The sequence below is a fragment of the Ovis aries genome, chromosome 1, assembly GCF_016772045.2.
Source record: "Ovis aries strain OAR_USU_Benz2616 breed Rambouillet chromosome 1, ARS-UI_Ramb_v3.0, whole genome shotgun sequence".
Taxonomy (NCBI): Eukaryota; Metazoa; Chordata; class Mammalia; order Artiodactyla; family Bovidae; genus Ovis; species Ovis aries.
Window position 1 is genome coordinate 43,789,108 of NC_056054.1, and position 18,026 is coordinate 43,807,133.

The 18,026-nt window shown below is 43.8% G+C and overlaps 1 protein-coding gene across 1 annotated transcript in view; it reads right to left on the reverse strand.

Moving 5' to 3' along the window:
• WLS (Wnt ligand secretion mediator) overlaps window positions 1-18,026 on the reverse strand; it is a 116,163-nt gene that overhangs the window by 8,048 nt on the left and 90,089 nt on the right. Inside the window, exons 10-11 of the mRNA XM_004002068.5 lie at window positions 10,829-10,912; window positions 3,822-3,975 (exon numbers count right to left, since the gene is read on the reverse strand). Coding sequence (XP_004002117.1) covers window positions 3,822-3,975; window positions 10,829-10,912 — 238 coding nt within the window. The remainder of the gene's footprint in view (window positions 1-3,821; window positions 3,976-10,828; window positions 10,913-18,026) is intronic.

Genomic DNA, 18,026 nt, shown 5'->3' on the forward strand with positions numbered 1-18,026 from the left:
AAACTGCTTACCAAGTTCCTGGAAATAAGCTTTTTTCCAGCGGTCCACCCAGGATCCATCTCACGAAGGCAAGAACACAACACACCTGGGATTCATTCTCCATAGCAAGAAATCTGAATTCTTGGCTCTGGACCTTAAAAGCTAGAGTGGGGAGGGAGTCCAAGCCATTTAAAAATAAAAACTTTCCACAAGAAAGGGAAAGAAGGCTGGGGGGAGGAGGAAGAACGCCATCCAGAGACGCAGAAAATTTAAAAATACAGTGTATCCCTCTGAGAGTTCATTTTCTAGGTTTCCACGTACTATTCCAAATTAGCTCTTTCCAAGGAGCTTCAAAATCTTGGTAAATGCTCCATAATTCCTGTGATACAGTGTGTGGTCTGGCAGCGGATGAGGAGATGAAAAGACAGCAGAGAAGGAAAACGATCAGAGAACCCAACTTGGACGAGCCCTTTCCAGACACAGCACTGCCCAGGGACTTGAGAAGCACAGAAAGCCACCAGGGGCTCGCTGACTGCTGCAGAGTCACAGCGGGTCATGTCATCGCCAGAGAGATGCTGAATTGTCTGACTATTGCGTTTATGATCAGAACAGGGTCCCCAAAGAGTCTGCCGCTGGACTGCTTGAATGGTTTTCAACCAGGGCCCTACTGGCATGTTGGGCAGGACCACTCTTTACAATAAAGAACTGTTTTCCTCAATGTTGGACATAGAGCACCCCTAGAATGTAGCCACTACATGCAGGCAGCACATTCCAGTCGTAAACGACAATCCAGAACAACCATGTCTGTTTCCGAACACCTCTTGGCATGGGATTCGGGGAATATGACTTCCTGTTGAGAACAGCTTTTAGCTTTCTGTGAAATTGCAGATCTGTGTGTTGTGTGGTCTTCAACAGCAACAAATCTACTGGGGAACAAATCAAGTACTTTCCTCAACTGTAAGGTTTAAAGCCTAGGACGGTGGCTGTTGTCCTGGGTGAGAAGTCCTCATGGGAGCCGCCTAGCACCTGGCTCACAGGTCAAGCATCCAGTGTCACTGGGTAGAAGGCAGTCATCCTGCCCCTGTAGGCTTGGCTGCAGCTCTGGCCTCGCATGTGCCTGAAAGTGCTGGGCTTGGGTGAATTCTTACCAGTGTTTGGAAAATCCTTACATGTGACAGAATCACCCCCTGGATGGCCACTATATGAAACAAGGTGCTCTTCTGCCCCTTCCCTGCTAATAGGAAGGAAGTCAATCATAGAAATTTTTGTTCCCAGAAGACTTTAAGAGATTATGTACAGGTGGGAAAAGTGGTGCACAGGGAGGGCAAGCAGTTTGACGAGTCACACAACAAAAACAAGCAGAGCAGTTTACATCCAAACACTGCTGCAGCACACCCTTAACTTTTACCCGCTAGGGTTATCATTCCAACATCCCGGGAAGTCCAGCTACTGCTATAGGTGTCATTTCCCTGGAAGGTAGGAACTCTGCCTACTAGGTTCCTGCTTAATACTCTCAAGTCAAGGACAGGTCCATATGGTTTCTGTCACAGTCCATCCTGTCATGTCCAACAGGATGGTCATGAAATGAAACCGAGATTTTTGTTAACAAGTCCAGAACCTCTTCCTCTGGCATTTTAGAAGGCCATGGGGAGAGAACTGTGGTGCTGAAGACTCTTGAGAGTCCCTTGGACTGCAAGGAGATCAAACCAATCAATCCTAAAGGAAATCAACCCTGAATATTTATTGGAAGGATTGATGTTGAAGCTGCAATACTTTGGCCACCTGATGTGAAGAGCTGACTCATTGGAAAAGACCCTGATGCCGAGAAAGAGTGAAAGAAAAGGAGAAAGGGGTGGCAGAGGATAAGATGGTTAGAGAGCATCACTGACTCAATGGACATAATTTGAGCAAACTCTGAGAGAGAGAGGGGGCAGAGGAGCCTGGCATGCTACAGTTCATGGGTCACAAAGGGTCAGACATGACTTGGCGTCTGAACAACAACAACAACAACAACAACGAGACCACCTGCTCCCAATCACCATGCATATGTAAAACACAGAGTTCTAGCAGTAGAAAGGAAGCTGAAGCCTACCCAGCTCACATGCTTTCTAGAAAGGAAGCCACTCAAACCAAGAAGTGGGCAGGTGGATAGGTGAGCCAACAGTCTTTACACTTCCCCAGGACCTATAGCCAGAGATACTGAGTATGACAGGAAGTCATGGAGTAGGAAGGAAGAGAACCTTGGTGTCTAGGATGCTTTTGTTTGGAGAGTCAGGTGTAGTACTGCAGACAGTGGGTGAGACCATTCCACTACCCTTGACCCTCAGCACAGATGCCTTCTTTTCCCTGCCCTCTCTCATGTCATCACAGCCCTGTCTCAAGATCACTGGCCCATCTGTGAAATAAGAAAGCTAATCTAGAACTCTTATTTCTAAAGCATTAATGCAGGGCTTCCTTGGTGGTCCAATGGTTAAGAATCCTCCTGCCAATGCAGGGGACATGAGTGTGTTTTTTAGAATATCAAAAAGATAGCCTGGAAAAAGGGTTGCAGGGCCAAATGACTTAAGAATTTGGAAATGCTGTTACCCCTACCTATTTTAAAAGACCTAACAGTACAAATTAATATGCTAAAGGCATTAATATATTCTACAGTGAATCACAATAATGCTGATTAAAAATCCAATGATTCTCAAACTTATTTGACCACTAAAACCTACCAGCATCCCATGGCAACAATATTCTATTGAATATAATTTGCCACACGCCAACTGGAGTGATCAGGAGGAAACATTTTGAATAGACCCAAAAGATGAATAGGGTTTTGTCAGGCCCAGATGGAGGTGGGGTATGTCTGGGGAATAGGCATATGGCCAGGGCTTTAGTGGCTCAGACAATGCCAATGCAGGAGACCTGGGTTCAGTCTCTGGGTTGGAACGATCCCCTGGGGAAGCAACCCACTCCAGTACTCTTGACTAGAGAATTCCATGGACAGAGGGCCTGGCAGGCTGTATAGTTCATAGGGTCACAAAGAGTTGGACATGACTGAGTGACTAACACTTTCACTTCAGGGTAAAGCAGGTATGAAAAAAGAGAAGAAAGAATAAAGGTGGAGCCAAACAATGTAGGCTTAAGTATGCAAAGAAAAAGCAGCTATCAGATGCGCTGCTGACCAGGCCACCTCGTCCACGTTACTAGCACTGGCCCAGGCAGCAATGTTCATTTCCCTCTGCCACGGCTGGTAGAGAAGTCCCAGGCAAGTCCCTCCCTTCCCTTGGGTCTCAGTTTCCTCGTCTGCAGAACCACTAGACTAAGTCCTCCAAGGCTCCTCACAGCATCAGCACCACAGAGAGCACATACCAGCACGTAAGGGGAGGAAGGTGGTGGGGACAGGAGCATGGCCATTGGCTTGGACAAGTCAACAGGCTTACAGGAGAATGAGCAGGGGAAAAATGAAGCCAGCTCCACTTCAACTCAGGGCCCAGTCCCCATCTACCCAGTATCTCAGATCGTGGTTCTCAAACTAGAAGAATAAATTTGGCACAGTCAACTTTGTTCAAATAATTGAGAAAAGCAAATTTAATTTTTGTACTAATACTGGGAGATATTGTAAACTAGAATGTAATATTCCCAATTCATTTTACATATTTTTTTCAAAATAAGGATTCATAGAAATATCAGCCCTGTATTGGCTTTTTGTCTTATGGCCCCAGAGTCCCTAGAGGTGCTTGTTCACACTTGGAGAAAACATTTGACTAGGGAACCTGGAGCCTTTGCTGCCTGTCTTGAAGAGTCAGAAGCCTACTTATCCTGAATAAAGCTATGCCAAAGAGACTGGAACTCACCGTTGGATTGGTCTTCCCCATAGTTCTTATGGGATGGCGCGTACAAGAACATCAAAGCAAAGACATACAGGTTCCACATGCCGTAGATGCCAGTGAAAAAGGCACTATTCACTTGGACTGTGACACCGCCCCACTTCCAATGGCCTTCAGTCACCTATGGGAAAGAGAGGTGACATTCAATCGGAACCAATAAGAAACAACTCCTACGTAACAATCACCTAACACAAACACCAAGTCTCTCCCATATACGGAAAAGTGAAGGGCCATGTAAGATTCCAATTTTTTAAAGTTTTCTTTTTAAAAATTTTGGCTGTGGTTGGTCTTCATTGCTACACATGGGCTTTCTCTAGTTGCAGTGAGTGGAGGCTAATCTCTGTTGCAGCGTGCACGCTTCTCATTGTGGTGGCTTCTCACGCTGCAGAGCACAGGTTCTAGGCGCATGGACTTCAGCAGTTGCAGCACATGGGCTTGAGAGCACCCGCTCAGTAGCTGTGGCGCACAGGCTTAGCTGCTCTGCAGCATGCGGAATCTTCCTATACCAGGGACTGAATCGGTGTCCCTTACACTGCAAAGTGGATTCTTAACCACTGGACCACCAAGAAAGCCCCAAGATTCCATTTTTCAATCTGAATCATACTAGGATGAATTAAGGTTAACTGAGGGTTTCCTATGTCAGGCACAAAGTCAATGGTTCTCATCTTGTCTGCACATGAGCATCACCTGGAGAGTATTTCTTTCTGAAACAGTAGTACATTGTTACACCTAATTTAATGAACCTGTATTTGAGTCTAACACTTCTCCACAGTTATATTTCCTCCCCTGCTATCCATCTTCCCCCTTCTGCAAGGTGGATGTAAACACCTTGCAGGCAAGACCAGTTCTGGTTTGTTTTCTGCCGTATCTTCAGGACCTGATGTACCACAGCATTAATTAAATAAACAAATGGTCCTTGGACTGAGTAGTTTTCCTGGGTGGGGCAGTGTAGAGAAGCAGAAAGACACAGGCTTGAAGTCAGAAACCTGGCGTCAAATTCAGGCTCTCCCACTCCCTTTCTGTTTAACGTAAGAGAAGTAAGATTAAGACCCTAGACTTCAGTTTTATTAGGTACAAAACAAAAACTTGCAGGGTTAACCGCTAAGTAGAATTAGGTAAAAATATTTTTAGGAATTTCCTGGCCCACAGAAAACATTCAATAAATCTTATTTTATAATGTTATGTTTATAATTTTATAAGCCACTCACGAAGGTAATTATGAAGCTTTCATATGCTTTACAATTTGGCAAGACTGTTTTGAGGCTGGTTTTGTCTATGTTGATGACATGGTAATTGTTTTAAGGGCTATCTGATGACATATGGATTGCACTAAGAACTGTCAAGAAAACTGTGGAGCACAGGAACTAAAAATTTGTGCTGGTTCTGAGATCAATGAAATGATTTTTGACTACTGCCTGCTACAGGATATCTTGAAAGTAAAAGTCGCTCAGTCATGTCTGACTCTTTGCAACCCCATGAACCATACAGTCCATCGAATTCTCCAGGCCGGAATACTCGAGGGGGTAGCTTTTCCCTTCTCCAGGGAATCTACAACCCAGGGACTGAACTGGGGTCTTCCGCATTGCAGGCGGATTCTTTACCAGCTGAGCCACAAGGGAAGCCCACAGGGAACCTTAAATGGGAATAAAAGAAAGTGTTAGATAGCTGTTTCTGTGATAGCTTAATGAGGCTGGATTACATAATCCATCTCTAGGAGCCCCTCCGTATAGCAGCTAAAGTATAAGATGGCAAACTATCTCTAAATGTTAATAACTTATTCAAGCAGGTTGCTTTCACCTCCTGTTTATGAGGCTGTGGGTCTATATTCATTTGGTACCCTCTGTATAACTCATATGACTTACAGAGCCACCAGGAAGAATAAAGCTATAAGGGCAGGTATTTCCTTCTGAAAGACCTGGAGTGTCAGTTAACCAGGTTAATGAATCATAGACTTATCACTTATTTACTTTTAGTTTGACCTTGGTCATACAGAATTTTTCATTTTTGTGATTCATAAACGAACCACCATCACTAAGCTATTTCCTTTGGGAAATAATTCGCTACATGACATGCTCAGGGAAGTGTTGGCAAAAAAGGATTTCATTAGTGATTTTAGAATAATGCATCAGCATTCAAGCTATTCAGGACTGCTTCTTAGAAACATCACCAAATATCACTCTTCTTACTTTTAAGTACAGTATTCCATGTGTATGGAAGATCTCATTTAGCCTTAATAACAGCTCTATGAGGTAGGCAGGTAACATCTCAACTCATGGGTAAACTGTGACACAGAGAGTATCTTGCCCAAGACTATTCAGCTAGGAAGTTATGGCTCTGACCCACCAAAGGTGGTGGGTGTTCCTAACTACTATACAACACCAGAGTAGGAATATTATCTTAAATAGGATGAGTCTCACTTAGAGAGACTAAAAGGCAACTATAATGTCAGGTCAAATTTCCTTTGAAATTCACTTAATTGGGCATTATGTATATATTTATACAGTATACATATATAGAGAGAGTATATATGCATTATATCTATATTCTATATATATAGTTTGTATACTCCAATCTGTATAAAATATATATGCACTGTATATCTCAGATGTAGTAATGTTTGGTATATAACTGCATATACATGCAAAATACAATTTTACAGTAGAACCACTGAAAATGAAATGCTTATGAGGGACACACTGGAGCCAAGATTGGCTGAAGAAACCGTAGATTCACGCCCCCTGCTCATGCCTGCTTCAGGACACGTGCACTTGTTTAGAATGGAGTTGCAGAATTACCCATACTCTGTAATTTGTAATCCCTAAATGCATTATTTCCTGCTGAGGGCAAAGAGTTGAATTTGCATAACTGGACTGTATACATAACGCCACTCTAGTGTTAGGAGACCCCATTGTGCCTTCTTCTCTCCTCTCTCAATTATTTATGCTTGAGACATCCTGAGCTCTGAGTACATTCCCGCTAATACATACCACAATGAGCAGCCTCAACAGAGCAGGCCTTGTGAGTCCAAATCTTATGAATGCTAAGGCAAAGAGGTGCCAGTCACGCCCTTTAAACTTTCAGAGAGAAAAATCAGGTAGCCCCAACCACAAAAAGAAAAAGGAAAATAATCTCCCCTCTACCTAAAGTCTTATTTCTAAAAGTCCCCGTTTTTCCTGATTTCACATTTGAACAATTTACTTTTGTGTGAAACCACCCAATTATACCCCTGTAGCCAAGTGAAGGTCAAATCCCTTCACACCCAGTAGTCTTGACAACCAGCATTCCACTTCACAACAAGATTTCCAGATCCCAGACACAGGCTCTCTTACTGGAAACATTTCCTCTATAAGTAACAGAATGAAGTGATGACATGCCCACCCTCCGCACCCCCTCCCCCCCCAAAAAAACCTGCAGACTCACTCTGGGAGTTTGCGCGTATGACTTGACCTGAATGTCAGGTACCTGGAGTCCCCTTCGTGAAGGTCAGCGGCCTTCTCTCCTGCATTGCACTTCTGTTCCCCACTGCCTGCCCCATCTAAATGGAGCGCCTCTTTCTTTTCCAGAGTGAAGGGGCTAAAATACCAGACTGTGCTGTGCCATCGCCCGGTTGCTATGACTGAGGCCATTAAAATGGCAGGCATTAAAGACTGCACCTCAGTACCCAGCTACAAAGCCTCAAGGTCACTGCATTCCACAGCTTCCATCAGCCTTTCATTCCTGGCCTCGGAGCTTCAATATCCTGGCGAGATCCCCTTGCATTATATTTCATGGGGCTTAAATGCAAGCTCTCCCAGCAAGTCTGAGAGTATAATGGGAGTTTTTAATACATTCCTTTTACCTAAGGCTGGGATCTATTTCAAAAAGTTACCCAATAGGTTTCCTTTCAGGTGAGCTCATTGCTGAGACATTCCAAAATGACATTAAAAAATAAATCCTCTGATGACTGTATTAATACAGTACCTGTGGCACTGAGAGTTATGCCTGAAAACGTCTTAGATATCTAAAAATAAACCTTTAAAAAAAAAAAAAAACCAGCAGGAGGACTGTAAGGAGCTAATGGAATCCAAAAGACCTCACTGCTACCCTCTTAGACTTGAAATCCACTCCAGGCTGACTGTTGACTGTTGCAGCAGATATAAAAAGCCAGCCACAGGCTGGAGCCCTGCTAGAAAATACTAGGGCAGTAGAATATCAATCTTTTTCTAAAAGCCACCAAGTCTGCAACTTGGAAGACTGGCCTCCTTTGCTTCAAAAAGGTGCACTAATTAAATATGTACAAGATAAATTTGGGCAACACGTAGCCACCTTAAACACTAGCACAAAGTCCCTCTTGACTTCAGGTGGGAGGGACTCTGCAGAAAGTGGGGTGGGGTGGGACTGTGGGGATGACTTCAGCTTTCTAAAGTTGCAGGGAGACGTCCCTGGCAGGCCAGTGGTTAAGACTCTGTGCTTCCACTACAAGGAGCATGGGTTCAATCCCTGGCTGGGAAACTAAGATCCTGCATGCCACACAACGCAGCCAAAAATAAATAAGTAAGAAAATAAAGTGGTAGAAATACGTGCTGGGAGCAAAAGTGCCCTTTCTTTTTGTCTCCCTGAGAACGTATCTTGGTAATACCTTTTAATCCTCAGCTACCTTCCTCAAGGTTCTGTTTCTCCAAGAGCGTGTCCTGCTCTCTCAGCCTTGCAGAACTGGCTGTATTACGTGTCACCGTGCATTACTGAGGGACTGGAGGACTAGAAAGCTTTTTGGCCACATGAAGGAATCAACCAAGGGATAAGTCTGGTCTGAGGCTCTGTTGGAGCCTCAGCTGGTTGAATAAAAAACTTATTCAGAATTTGAAATTCTGAGTGGAAAGTAAAGTTTCCAAAGTTTTATAAACAAACAGTCTGATACAAACACAGCACTGTTATAGGTCAAAGCAAAGGTGGTGAACAGAACTTCCTAAGATATGTATGCGTATTTATTTTTTTCTACTCACTTCAGCCTTCAGCAGCAGCACTAGCTCTGCCCAGCAGACATAGCCAACAGGGCTCTAGAGGTTAGAGGCACCCTTGAGTATCCCTGGATAGAATTCAAGGGTCCATGAACTAGAGTGAGAAAAAATTATATCTTTATTCTCACCAGTCTCTAACTGAAAGGTTACCATTTCTTTCCGTTGTGAACAAATAAATTTCCGTAGTATTAGCACCACCTGCAATTTTGTCTCCAATAGAAATCATATTTTCATATCAATACTACAGATCTGAAATATCTGTAAAAGTATAATTGCAAATATATACCATCTATCTATATGATTCACTTTTAAATCCAAGTATTCTGTTTACTTAAAAACACTCAAAGAAGAGGCTTTTGGATATTTGGAAGGTCATGGCCTTCACCCAAGTTTGCCTAAGGGGTCCAGAACACACAAAAAGCTTAGGAGCCCCTCTCCTAAAAGGAAGCTTGCTAGCTGAATGGGGCAAGTCTTGTCATAAGGCTATACCTGTACCACTAACATTCTTAATTTTAGCCAAATATAGGGATGACAGAGTAATTGGTAAAGAAAATCAGAAAGATTGGATTCTGGTCCCTAACTTACTGGACATCCTTTGACACGACATTCACCTTGTTGCTATTCATAAGAGGACAGCTATTCATGCTCACAGTGTGCCAGGCAGTCCACAAATCCCTCTATAAGCGTTACTTCATATGGTCCATACAGCCACCTACTTCAGGTGGTACTGTCACCACAGTACCACCATTTTATGGATAAGAAAATTAATCCTTGGAATTGTTAAGTAATCCATTCCAGCTCACCCAGTGGAAGACAGCATCAATGGGAAATGTCTCTAAGGCCATTAAATTTCATATTCTCGCAAACTGGGATATCCTACTTACCCAAAAGACTTCTGTGAAGCTCAAAAGAATGATAGATACGTAAGCTTCCCTGGTGGCTCAGATGGTAAGGAATCTGCCTGAATTCGGGAGATCTGGGTTCAATACTTGGGTTGGGAAGATCCCCTGGAGGAGGGTTTGGCAACCCACTCCAATATTCTTGCCTGGAGAATCCCCATGGACAGAGGAGCCTGGTGGGCTACAGTCCGTGGGGTTGCAAAGAGTCGGACTCAACTGAGCGACTAAGCACAGCACATGATTTAAACAGTAGTTTCCACTTTCCAAAACAAGTTACCGATATTTAAAAATCATTATCATGACTGAGATTTTCAAGTATAGCAAAATTTTGAGTTTTGGAAATAACTAGCAAAAGGATCGGAGAAGGCAATGGCACCCCACTCCAGTACTCTTGCCTGGAAAATCCCATGGATGGAGGAGCCTGGTGGGCTACATTCTATGGGATCACACAGAGTCGGACATGACTGAGCGACTTCACTTTCATGCACTGGAGAAGGAAATGGCAACCCACTCCAGTGTTCTTGCCTGGAGAATCCCAGGGACGGAGGAGCCTGGTGGGCTGCTGTCTATGGGGTCGCACAGAGTCGGACATGACTGAAGCGACTTAGCAGCAGCAGCAGCAGCAAAAGGATAAAGCTCTATCAAGGGGACTTTTGAAATATATTTCATGTTGTAAGCAGCAATATAATTATTATAAAGAATGGCTGACGGACTGTAAAAGGATCTATGTTAATGCTAGATAAGGATCAAATCAAATTAATACTTGCTCATTGTTATTCTTCTACGGAGCTTGAAAAGTTATTCTCTTAAGTGAATGAAACAAGTGCCCTTCAATCTAGCAGCAGGCTTTTATTTACTAACTTTTTCCTCCTATGAGACTGCACTGAAAGGAAAATTCAGTCTGCCTCTGGAAAAGTGATAACAAGTCCTAAATCAGAGCAGCCTAAAACAAACAGCTTGATGAGCTGCCCGGCCTAACAGCTTCTTCACTCCTTTCACAGCAGCTTTCTAGAATCTGCTGTAAAGTGCAGGCACCTTTTCAGGACATTCTCATCCTGACCTCCTGGGGTCCACTTACCTGACTAACAATGAAGAAGATGACAGTCATGGCAGCACAGGCCAAGGTGATAAGCATGAGGAACTTGAACCGGAAAATTAGCCCCTGTTAGGAAAGAGAGAAAGAGCAGTTTAACACTCTACCACCGATCCGTTCCTCAAAATATAAACCTATCAAAAGCTAATTTTAAAGAAATCTGTAAAACCAATCTCTAAGAGTGACAGTAAAATAATTTCACATCGTAACATTTCTCCTGCAGAGGTGAATGTGGCCGAAAAATTTATTGGGCCAAATATTTCCTAGCTTCTTATCTCTCATGAAACAGTGATACCAGAGCCTGGGAAATTACATTCACAGCACGTCAGGAGGCTGCTAATTTCCCTGCTAAGCTGGTTATGCTTCTCTGCAAGGGTTCAAAGTTACCAAATCCAAGTTTTCTGCGGTTGTAATAAAATTCTGCTCCAGTGAACAAAAAGAAATGTGCATATTAATCAACATGAAGTGGATTTGGTTGCATTTTCTCATGTGTCATTCCAGTTCGAGTCACGGGCAAAGCTTCTGAAAATACCCCCGCTTTCCAGCAAGGAGTACTGAGGGAACCTGTGTTTCAGGGAGAGAGGCCTCTTATTCAGGGGCTCTTATTTCTGCTGTCTATGAAAACCCTGTAGTTCTGCAGTTTCTGTTTCTCTTTTTACAAAGGAATGAGGCCTATGCCTCCAAAGAAGTGGCATGAGCCCAAGGGATCCTTGAAAAATTAAGAATGTGTTGCCTGCATCAGACATGTCAGTCTGTCTAGTGCGTCTCTTGAATAGGGGCATGATCTGTAAAAAGAGATCACTGAACTAACTCTATGTGAGCACCTGCTGGATATTTTAGGGAAAAGTTGGCTAACTGAAATCAGATCACCTGGGTTGAATCCTACTCTAAAGGCTGATTCTCAGCAAGAGAATTTTAAATAAAGCCTCACTCCAAGCCAAATCCCAATTCTACTAGTCAGGTCTCCTATCTAGTTCGCACCCACATTCCATTCCAAAGCTGAAGAACTTGCTGAACAAGTTTACTCTTTATTGAGGATAGAAAGACATTTATACCACAGAAAACTCTAAGACCTAGATAAGCCAGAAAGCCAGATGCCTCTCAGAGCAGGATTTAGCCTTTTATTTTGCCCAGACAGCCTATAACACATGCGAATCTCTGTGTATTTGAAATAGAGGCTTCCATATCCCCCCCATCTCCAGGCATAGTGGGGTGTGTGTGGGTAGGTGGGTGTGTGTGTGTTCTTATCAAGCAGGGGTCAGTGAGCACCAGTTTCTCAATGAGTCCAGAGATGTGCTGTTTCTGGTGAATCTGAGGTTCTTGTTTCGTCACAAAAGAATTCAGACAAGTGATGGATAAGAAGTGAAGTTATTTAGAGAGAAATACTCTACAGATCGAGTGTGGGCTATCTCAGAAAGTGAGAAAAACTTGGGAGAAACACAATCCACAGAGTCTGCTCCAGTTCATAAGGCTTGAGAGTCCCCAAATAGGGCATGGTTAGCTTTTATGGGTTGAGTAATTTCATAAGCTGATGAGTGGGAGGATTATTCCAATTATTTTGGGGAAAGGGTGGAGATTTCCAGGAATTGGGCCACCGCCCACTTTTTGGTCTTTCATGGTTAGCCTCAGAACTGTCCTCGTTCTAGTGGATGTATTACTTAACGTGCCAATGTACTACAATGAGCACATAATGAGGCTCCTACTGGTCTTGGACACTGTTATTTCTAAGTCCTTGTCATATCAAGAACTAGGGCCATATCATTCTTTTAAGGGTTGTGCCCTGCCCCCTTCCCTTCTGGCTCCATTCCCCTCTCAGTTTTATACTCATACTCTCATGGGAAGCAGAGGGGCAACTACCTGCTGTAACTGCTTCAAGGCTGAGTAGCGGTGCCGACCCTGCCTGTCAGGGAGTAAAATTCTCTGAGTGCCTGATCTAGGGGCTGCAGGGGCAGGATAGAGTCTTGTTTTAAATTGGTATGGGCTGGAATCCTCATGTAGCCATCATCTTGATGTGGAACTGTTGTAACAGCTTCCATAGACTTTATATGAATCTCCTTGATGATGAAGCACTTTTTGTAACAGCAACAGAGTACAAAAATATCTATAAATGATAAAAGACTTAAAAACACAAGGTTAAACATCTGATTACAGTTTAATTAACAATGAAACTTGGTTACAGTAACCAGAATTACAAATGATTCCGTTTAAATTAACATACCAAATAATCCTAGTCAAATATTTCTCTTTGAGATACCTCAGGGACCCTCTAAAGTATCCCAAAGTTAGCTGGAAATCAAAAGAACTTCAATTAAAATTCAATATTTGGGAAGCTTGTCAAAAAGTTTTAAAACACTTGATCAAATAAGATCTAAGTCACTGTGAGATAATATTTGTACCTTAACCAAAATGACAATAAAAGATTTTAAAGGCAAAGAAATTTTAAATCTGTTATCATAGGCAATTCAACATTTTAAGAAAACTTGTCCTTTTAACAAAGAGAAAGCCCAAATTCAGGTCCTACACCAACTTACTTTTAAAATTAATTTACTCAATTACATGTATTCCAAACTTAGTCAATTCTGGCCATGGAATTTCCCTTTTCTCAGGGTCCAGTTTCCACAAATCCTCCATGACTGTCTGTATCCATCACTTTATATTTTTCCATCCAGAAACAACTAGAAGACACACTTTCTTTTCCCTTAATAAAATGCAATTCCACTGCTTATAACTTTTTTACTGAAAAGACACAACCCACTTTAAAAGCTTTTTTTTTTTTTTTACATCAAGTTAATTTTCTTATTGACAAATTTGTAAAAGACAGAATGAGGTCTTTTTTGACCTCTAATAAATCTAGGTACAATAAAGGTATTATATTTAATGTTGATGACACTAAAGACATGCCTATATCAATCAAATCAATAAATTTAGGCACCTCCAATCCCAGATATCTGTTTAGTACTGAAAATCTTACAGATGACACGAACCTGAACTTCATTCTGGCCAGTCTTCTGAGTGTTCGTATTACTATAAGCACTTAATTTCCTTTTGGCAATACCATACATCTACAACACAGATATATACAAACATGCAAACACAGATACCTCATAGTTCCCATTTCAAAATTTCAGCCCTGAGTCGGTTACAAAAATGTAAAATCCATCAGTTACAAGGGGTTGGATTCAAACTGGGCTTCTGGCAGTTGGAACAAATCAAGGTCACTTATCTAGATAGCCAGGAAGATCCCCTGGAGAAGGAAACGGCAACCCACTCTAGTACTCTTGCCTGGAGAATCCCATGGACAGAGGAGCTTGGTAGGCTACAGTTCATGGGGTCACAAAGAGTTGGACACGACTGAGTGACTTCACTTTCAAACCCTTTCTTACTGGTGTTTACAGATACTTAGGATTTCCATTTATCCTTGACTAGTCAGTTCTAAATTACCTTACCCCCTTTTTAAAAATTTGCATTTAAAAAGATGCCAGAGATAAGGGCTCCTGAAGACCAGGTAGTATTTGCCGTATTACAGGGAGATTGGCATGGCACCGAAAGCCTGTATTCAATGAATTTTTAGATTAGGGGTTGGGGCCTCATCGAACCTCTGATTTTATGGGGTATTGGTGCCTAGAAGGGAAGTGATTCATTTCCTTTGAGGTGATTTTTATAGGAGTGACAAATTTTGCCTTCCCTGGGATTTCCTATGGATCTATGTTTTTCAGATTCTGAGGGAATATTTTGGATTGGATCATCCATGTCTCATATAATACACAGTCCAGTCAAAAACACTCCTTCACTTTGGTCTTCAGAGAAAGTAAGAGTTGCCCCCAAAGCTAAGAGAAAATCACTTCCCAATAATGGGTTAGGGGTATTCAGGCAAGACAAGAAACTTGAAAGTTTTGAGAGTTAGGTACAAGTTAAAAGGGTGGTAAAATGTTTTAGTTTTAGCTTTCTTTCTGCAAAAGAGCAGGTTTCAAGGGCAAGGGACCCAGTGTGAGAAGCCTGGACAGAGTGTTTCCCACGTCCACTAGAAATTGGACAAGCTTACCTGCTAACATCAACGCCCCACCTGTAGTACCTCCCATGTGGTGATGACTGGCTTCTCAGAGCCCTTGGGAGGTCCTAGGTCCTGTCAATCAACCACTGCCATGACCAGCAGGGGGAATTTCCTCACTTCCTTCAGAGCTGGGGGCAATCCCCTCCTCCAGTGCCCCATCTTCTTACAAACTGGGCATGGCAGCTAGGGTGGAGGCTGGGACATGTTTCCACGGCATTCCTTGATCTAGTGTTTAGCGTTCCCACAGCTAAAACATGCTCCCTTTCCTGGTGGGAGTCTTCTGAGAGTACTTCTGGGGTAACCGGAGGTAGGTTAGATCTTGTCATGACAGCTGCCAAAAGCCTGGCTTGTTGTCCTTCCTGAAGTCCTGCATTTCTTCTTTTCCTCCTCAGCATGCTCCTTATTGTTAAAAACACTGAAGGCTGGGTCTATAAGAAGATTGAGAGGGGTCTGGGGCCCCATGGCAAGTTTTTGAAGCTTCTAACAGATGTCAGGGGCTGACTAATGAAGTACGTTGCAAATAATCAAGTCTGAAATAGGGCTGGATTTTCATCTTGGACTTGGGTGATCTCTTACCATAGTTAATAGGTTTAATTATGCATCATTTCATCCCTTTAATGAGGCAAAGGATGCCTACCAGCAACACCAGGCTGGCCTAGCTGATAGTCCCAATTGGGACCCATTAGAGGCGCGGCTCTCAGGCCAACAGGGCATCGATGCGGCTGGGCAATGTGTAATTCATGAGCATATTTTTGAGCCTGTGCCCCAATATGGGCCTTTTCCTCACTGATGCAGCAATGGAAAAGGATAAAATTTACATCCTTCCAGGTAATGTCAAAGGAAAGAGTCAGTGCCTAGAATTCTTCGGTGAACCAGCTAGAGCCCTCTGAGAATCTACCTAAGCAGATGAGGCACTGGTTAAGGTCAGATACGGAATAAGGTGTGTGGAAGCTGGGTAATTCCCTGAGGCATACCTACTATTTTCTGAAGGGGGCAAGGAGGCTCTGGCTGCATTTGTGTGTGGAAATGCAAAGACGCTTTGCATTGAGTGTGGTGGAAGGGCAAAGACGCTTAAAAGGCAGGGCAGAGGCTGAAGATGGCAGAAGAGTGTTGGGACTTGGGTCTTCTCTCTGTGGCTTGTGTTCTTCCAGGGGTGCCACTAGAGGTGGCTTTTGTGTAGTCCGAATGGGTCCCCGTCAGCAAGTTTCCCTAACATGGAAATTGAATAGCTCTGGGTTTTCTCTTAGGGCCATAAAAGCCTGTATAAGGAATTTCTATTCATTTTTCCTGCCTTTTGCAAAAAGATGTCTAACTGTAGGGTGGTACTGTAGCTGAGGCTCCCATTTTCTGGCCAGGCCTCATCAGTTTATACTGGGGCCAGGCTTCATTACAAAAACAAATGAGCTCTTGTGTTTTAAAGAATCTAGAGGGCTTCCCTGGTGGCTCAGTGGTAGAGAATCCGCTTGCCAGTCCAGGAGATGCAGGTTCGATCCCTGGTCTGAGAATATCCCACATGCCATTGAGCAACTAAGCCCGTCTCTAGAGTCCAGGAACCACAGCTGCTGAGCCCACCTGCTACAACCAGTGAAGCCTGAATGCCCTAGAGCCCGTGTTTCACAAGAGAAACCACTGCAATGAGAAGCCCTAGTACCACAGCTAGAAAATAGCTCCTGCTCACTGCATCTAGAGAAAAGGCCCCATGGCGACAAAGGGCCAGCACAGTCAAAAGTAAATAAATAAAATTACTTCTTAGAAAAAGAATCTAGAGAAGACAGGTCCCAGCGACTCAAACTGCACCGCAGGGGTGAGTTCTTGGGGATGCAGGAGGTGTTCCCCATCATTCCTTCAGGGAGAGAATGCTCCTGTACCAGAGAGGAACACTATCACTACAAGATCCCATGGGGGCTCTCTGAGAGCGGACTGGTTCCAAGTGCTCCTGACCACCTATCCTGTCCACTTTATCCACAACGAGTTAGCTACTTGCTGCTGTGGCAGCAGTGGGGCCCGTGTCCTATCCTGACATCCATGGTACCCAGCATGAGTGACCTTCCTGAAGGCTTCTCTATAGATTCTATAGATTAATCCCTCTGTTCCAGGTTATGCTGCTTTTGGAAGGACATCCTCTTGGTTCTGCGTGTGTGCTCACTTGCTAAGTTGTGTCTCTTTGTGACACCATGGACTGTAGCCCACCAGGCTCCTCTGTCCATGGGATTTCCCAGGCAAGAATACTGGAGTGAGTTGCCATTTCCTCCTCCAGGGGATCTTCCCAACCTAGGGGTCGAACCTGCGTCTCCTGTATCAGCAAACAGGTTCTTTACTGCTGCGCCACCAGGGAAGCCCCCTCATTATTCTAAGACCTATGTAAGTCCCAGCCTTTTTCTCTAAAAGGCTGGTTAAGTTTTGGAAAACAGGCACTGGCCATTAAGGGAGATGGTGTGTGAAAAAGAAAAAAATAAACCTCTTTCCCCTTCTGTTTTGAGGGCAGCATCCCTGGGGCTTCAGTGCCATCCTCCTCCTGTGCCTTCCCACACGTGCTCTGGTCAGCAGACAGTGGGGCTGGGTGCAGGCACAGATACGGCAGCAGAGGTGGAGACATCACGACTGTAGGTAGGGGGAGAGAGGACCCCAGGACACTGGAAGGACATTCCCAATCACAGGACCCCGAGGGTGTCAAGCACAGCAAATGCAGGTCATTGTTGCATCGTGCCACCCCAGAGGCATAGCTGTGTGTGCAACAACCCAGTTCGAGTCTCCTGCCTTGCCCTACAAGGGCACGGTGGGATCAGGTGGACCCTAGAGGAGGCCAGCTAACACCAGGAGGGTTACCACCAAGTGGAGCAGGACCACCCCCTGCCGTTCCAAGACCCAGAGGTAAAGGGCACCAATGACCTACTATTTGAGGGAGCTCCCAAAGGAACTGCAGCCCATGGTACAAACTCTTAGGCTGTATTTCATGCTTTTACACAATTGCACTTGTTAACAGTTACTTATATGGTGGGTAAGGTAAACCCAAAGGGCAAACATCGTATGGCTCGATTCCCATCCTGTGAGGATGGCTGGAGACTTTCCCTGACATGCCCTGTGCATATATAACAGTAAGAAGTGGAAGACCAAGTGGCAAGGTTTGAAAAT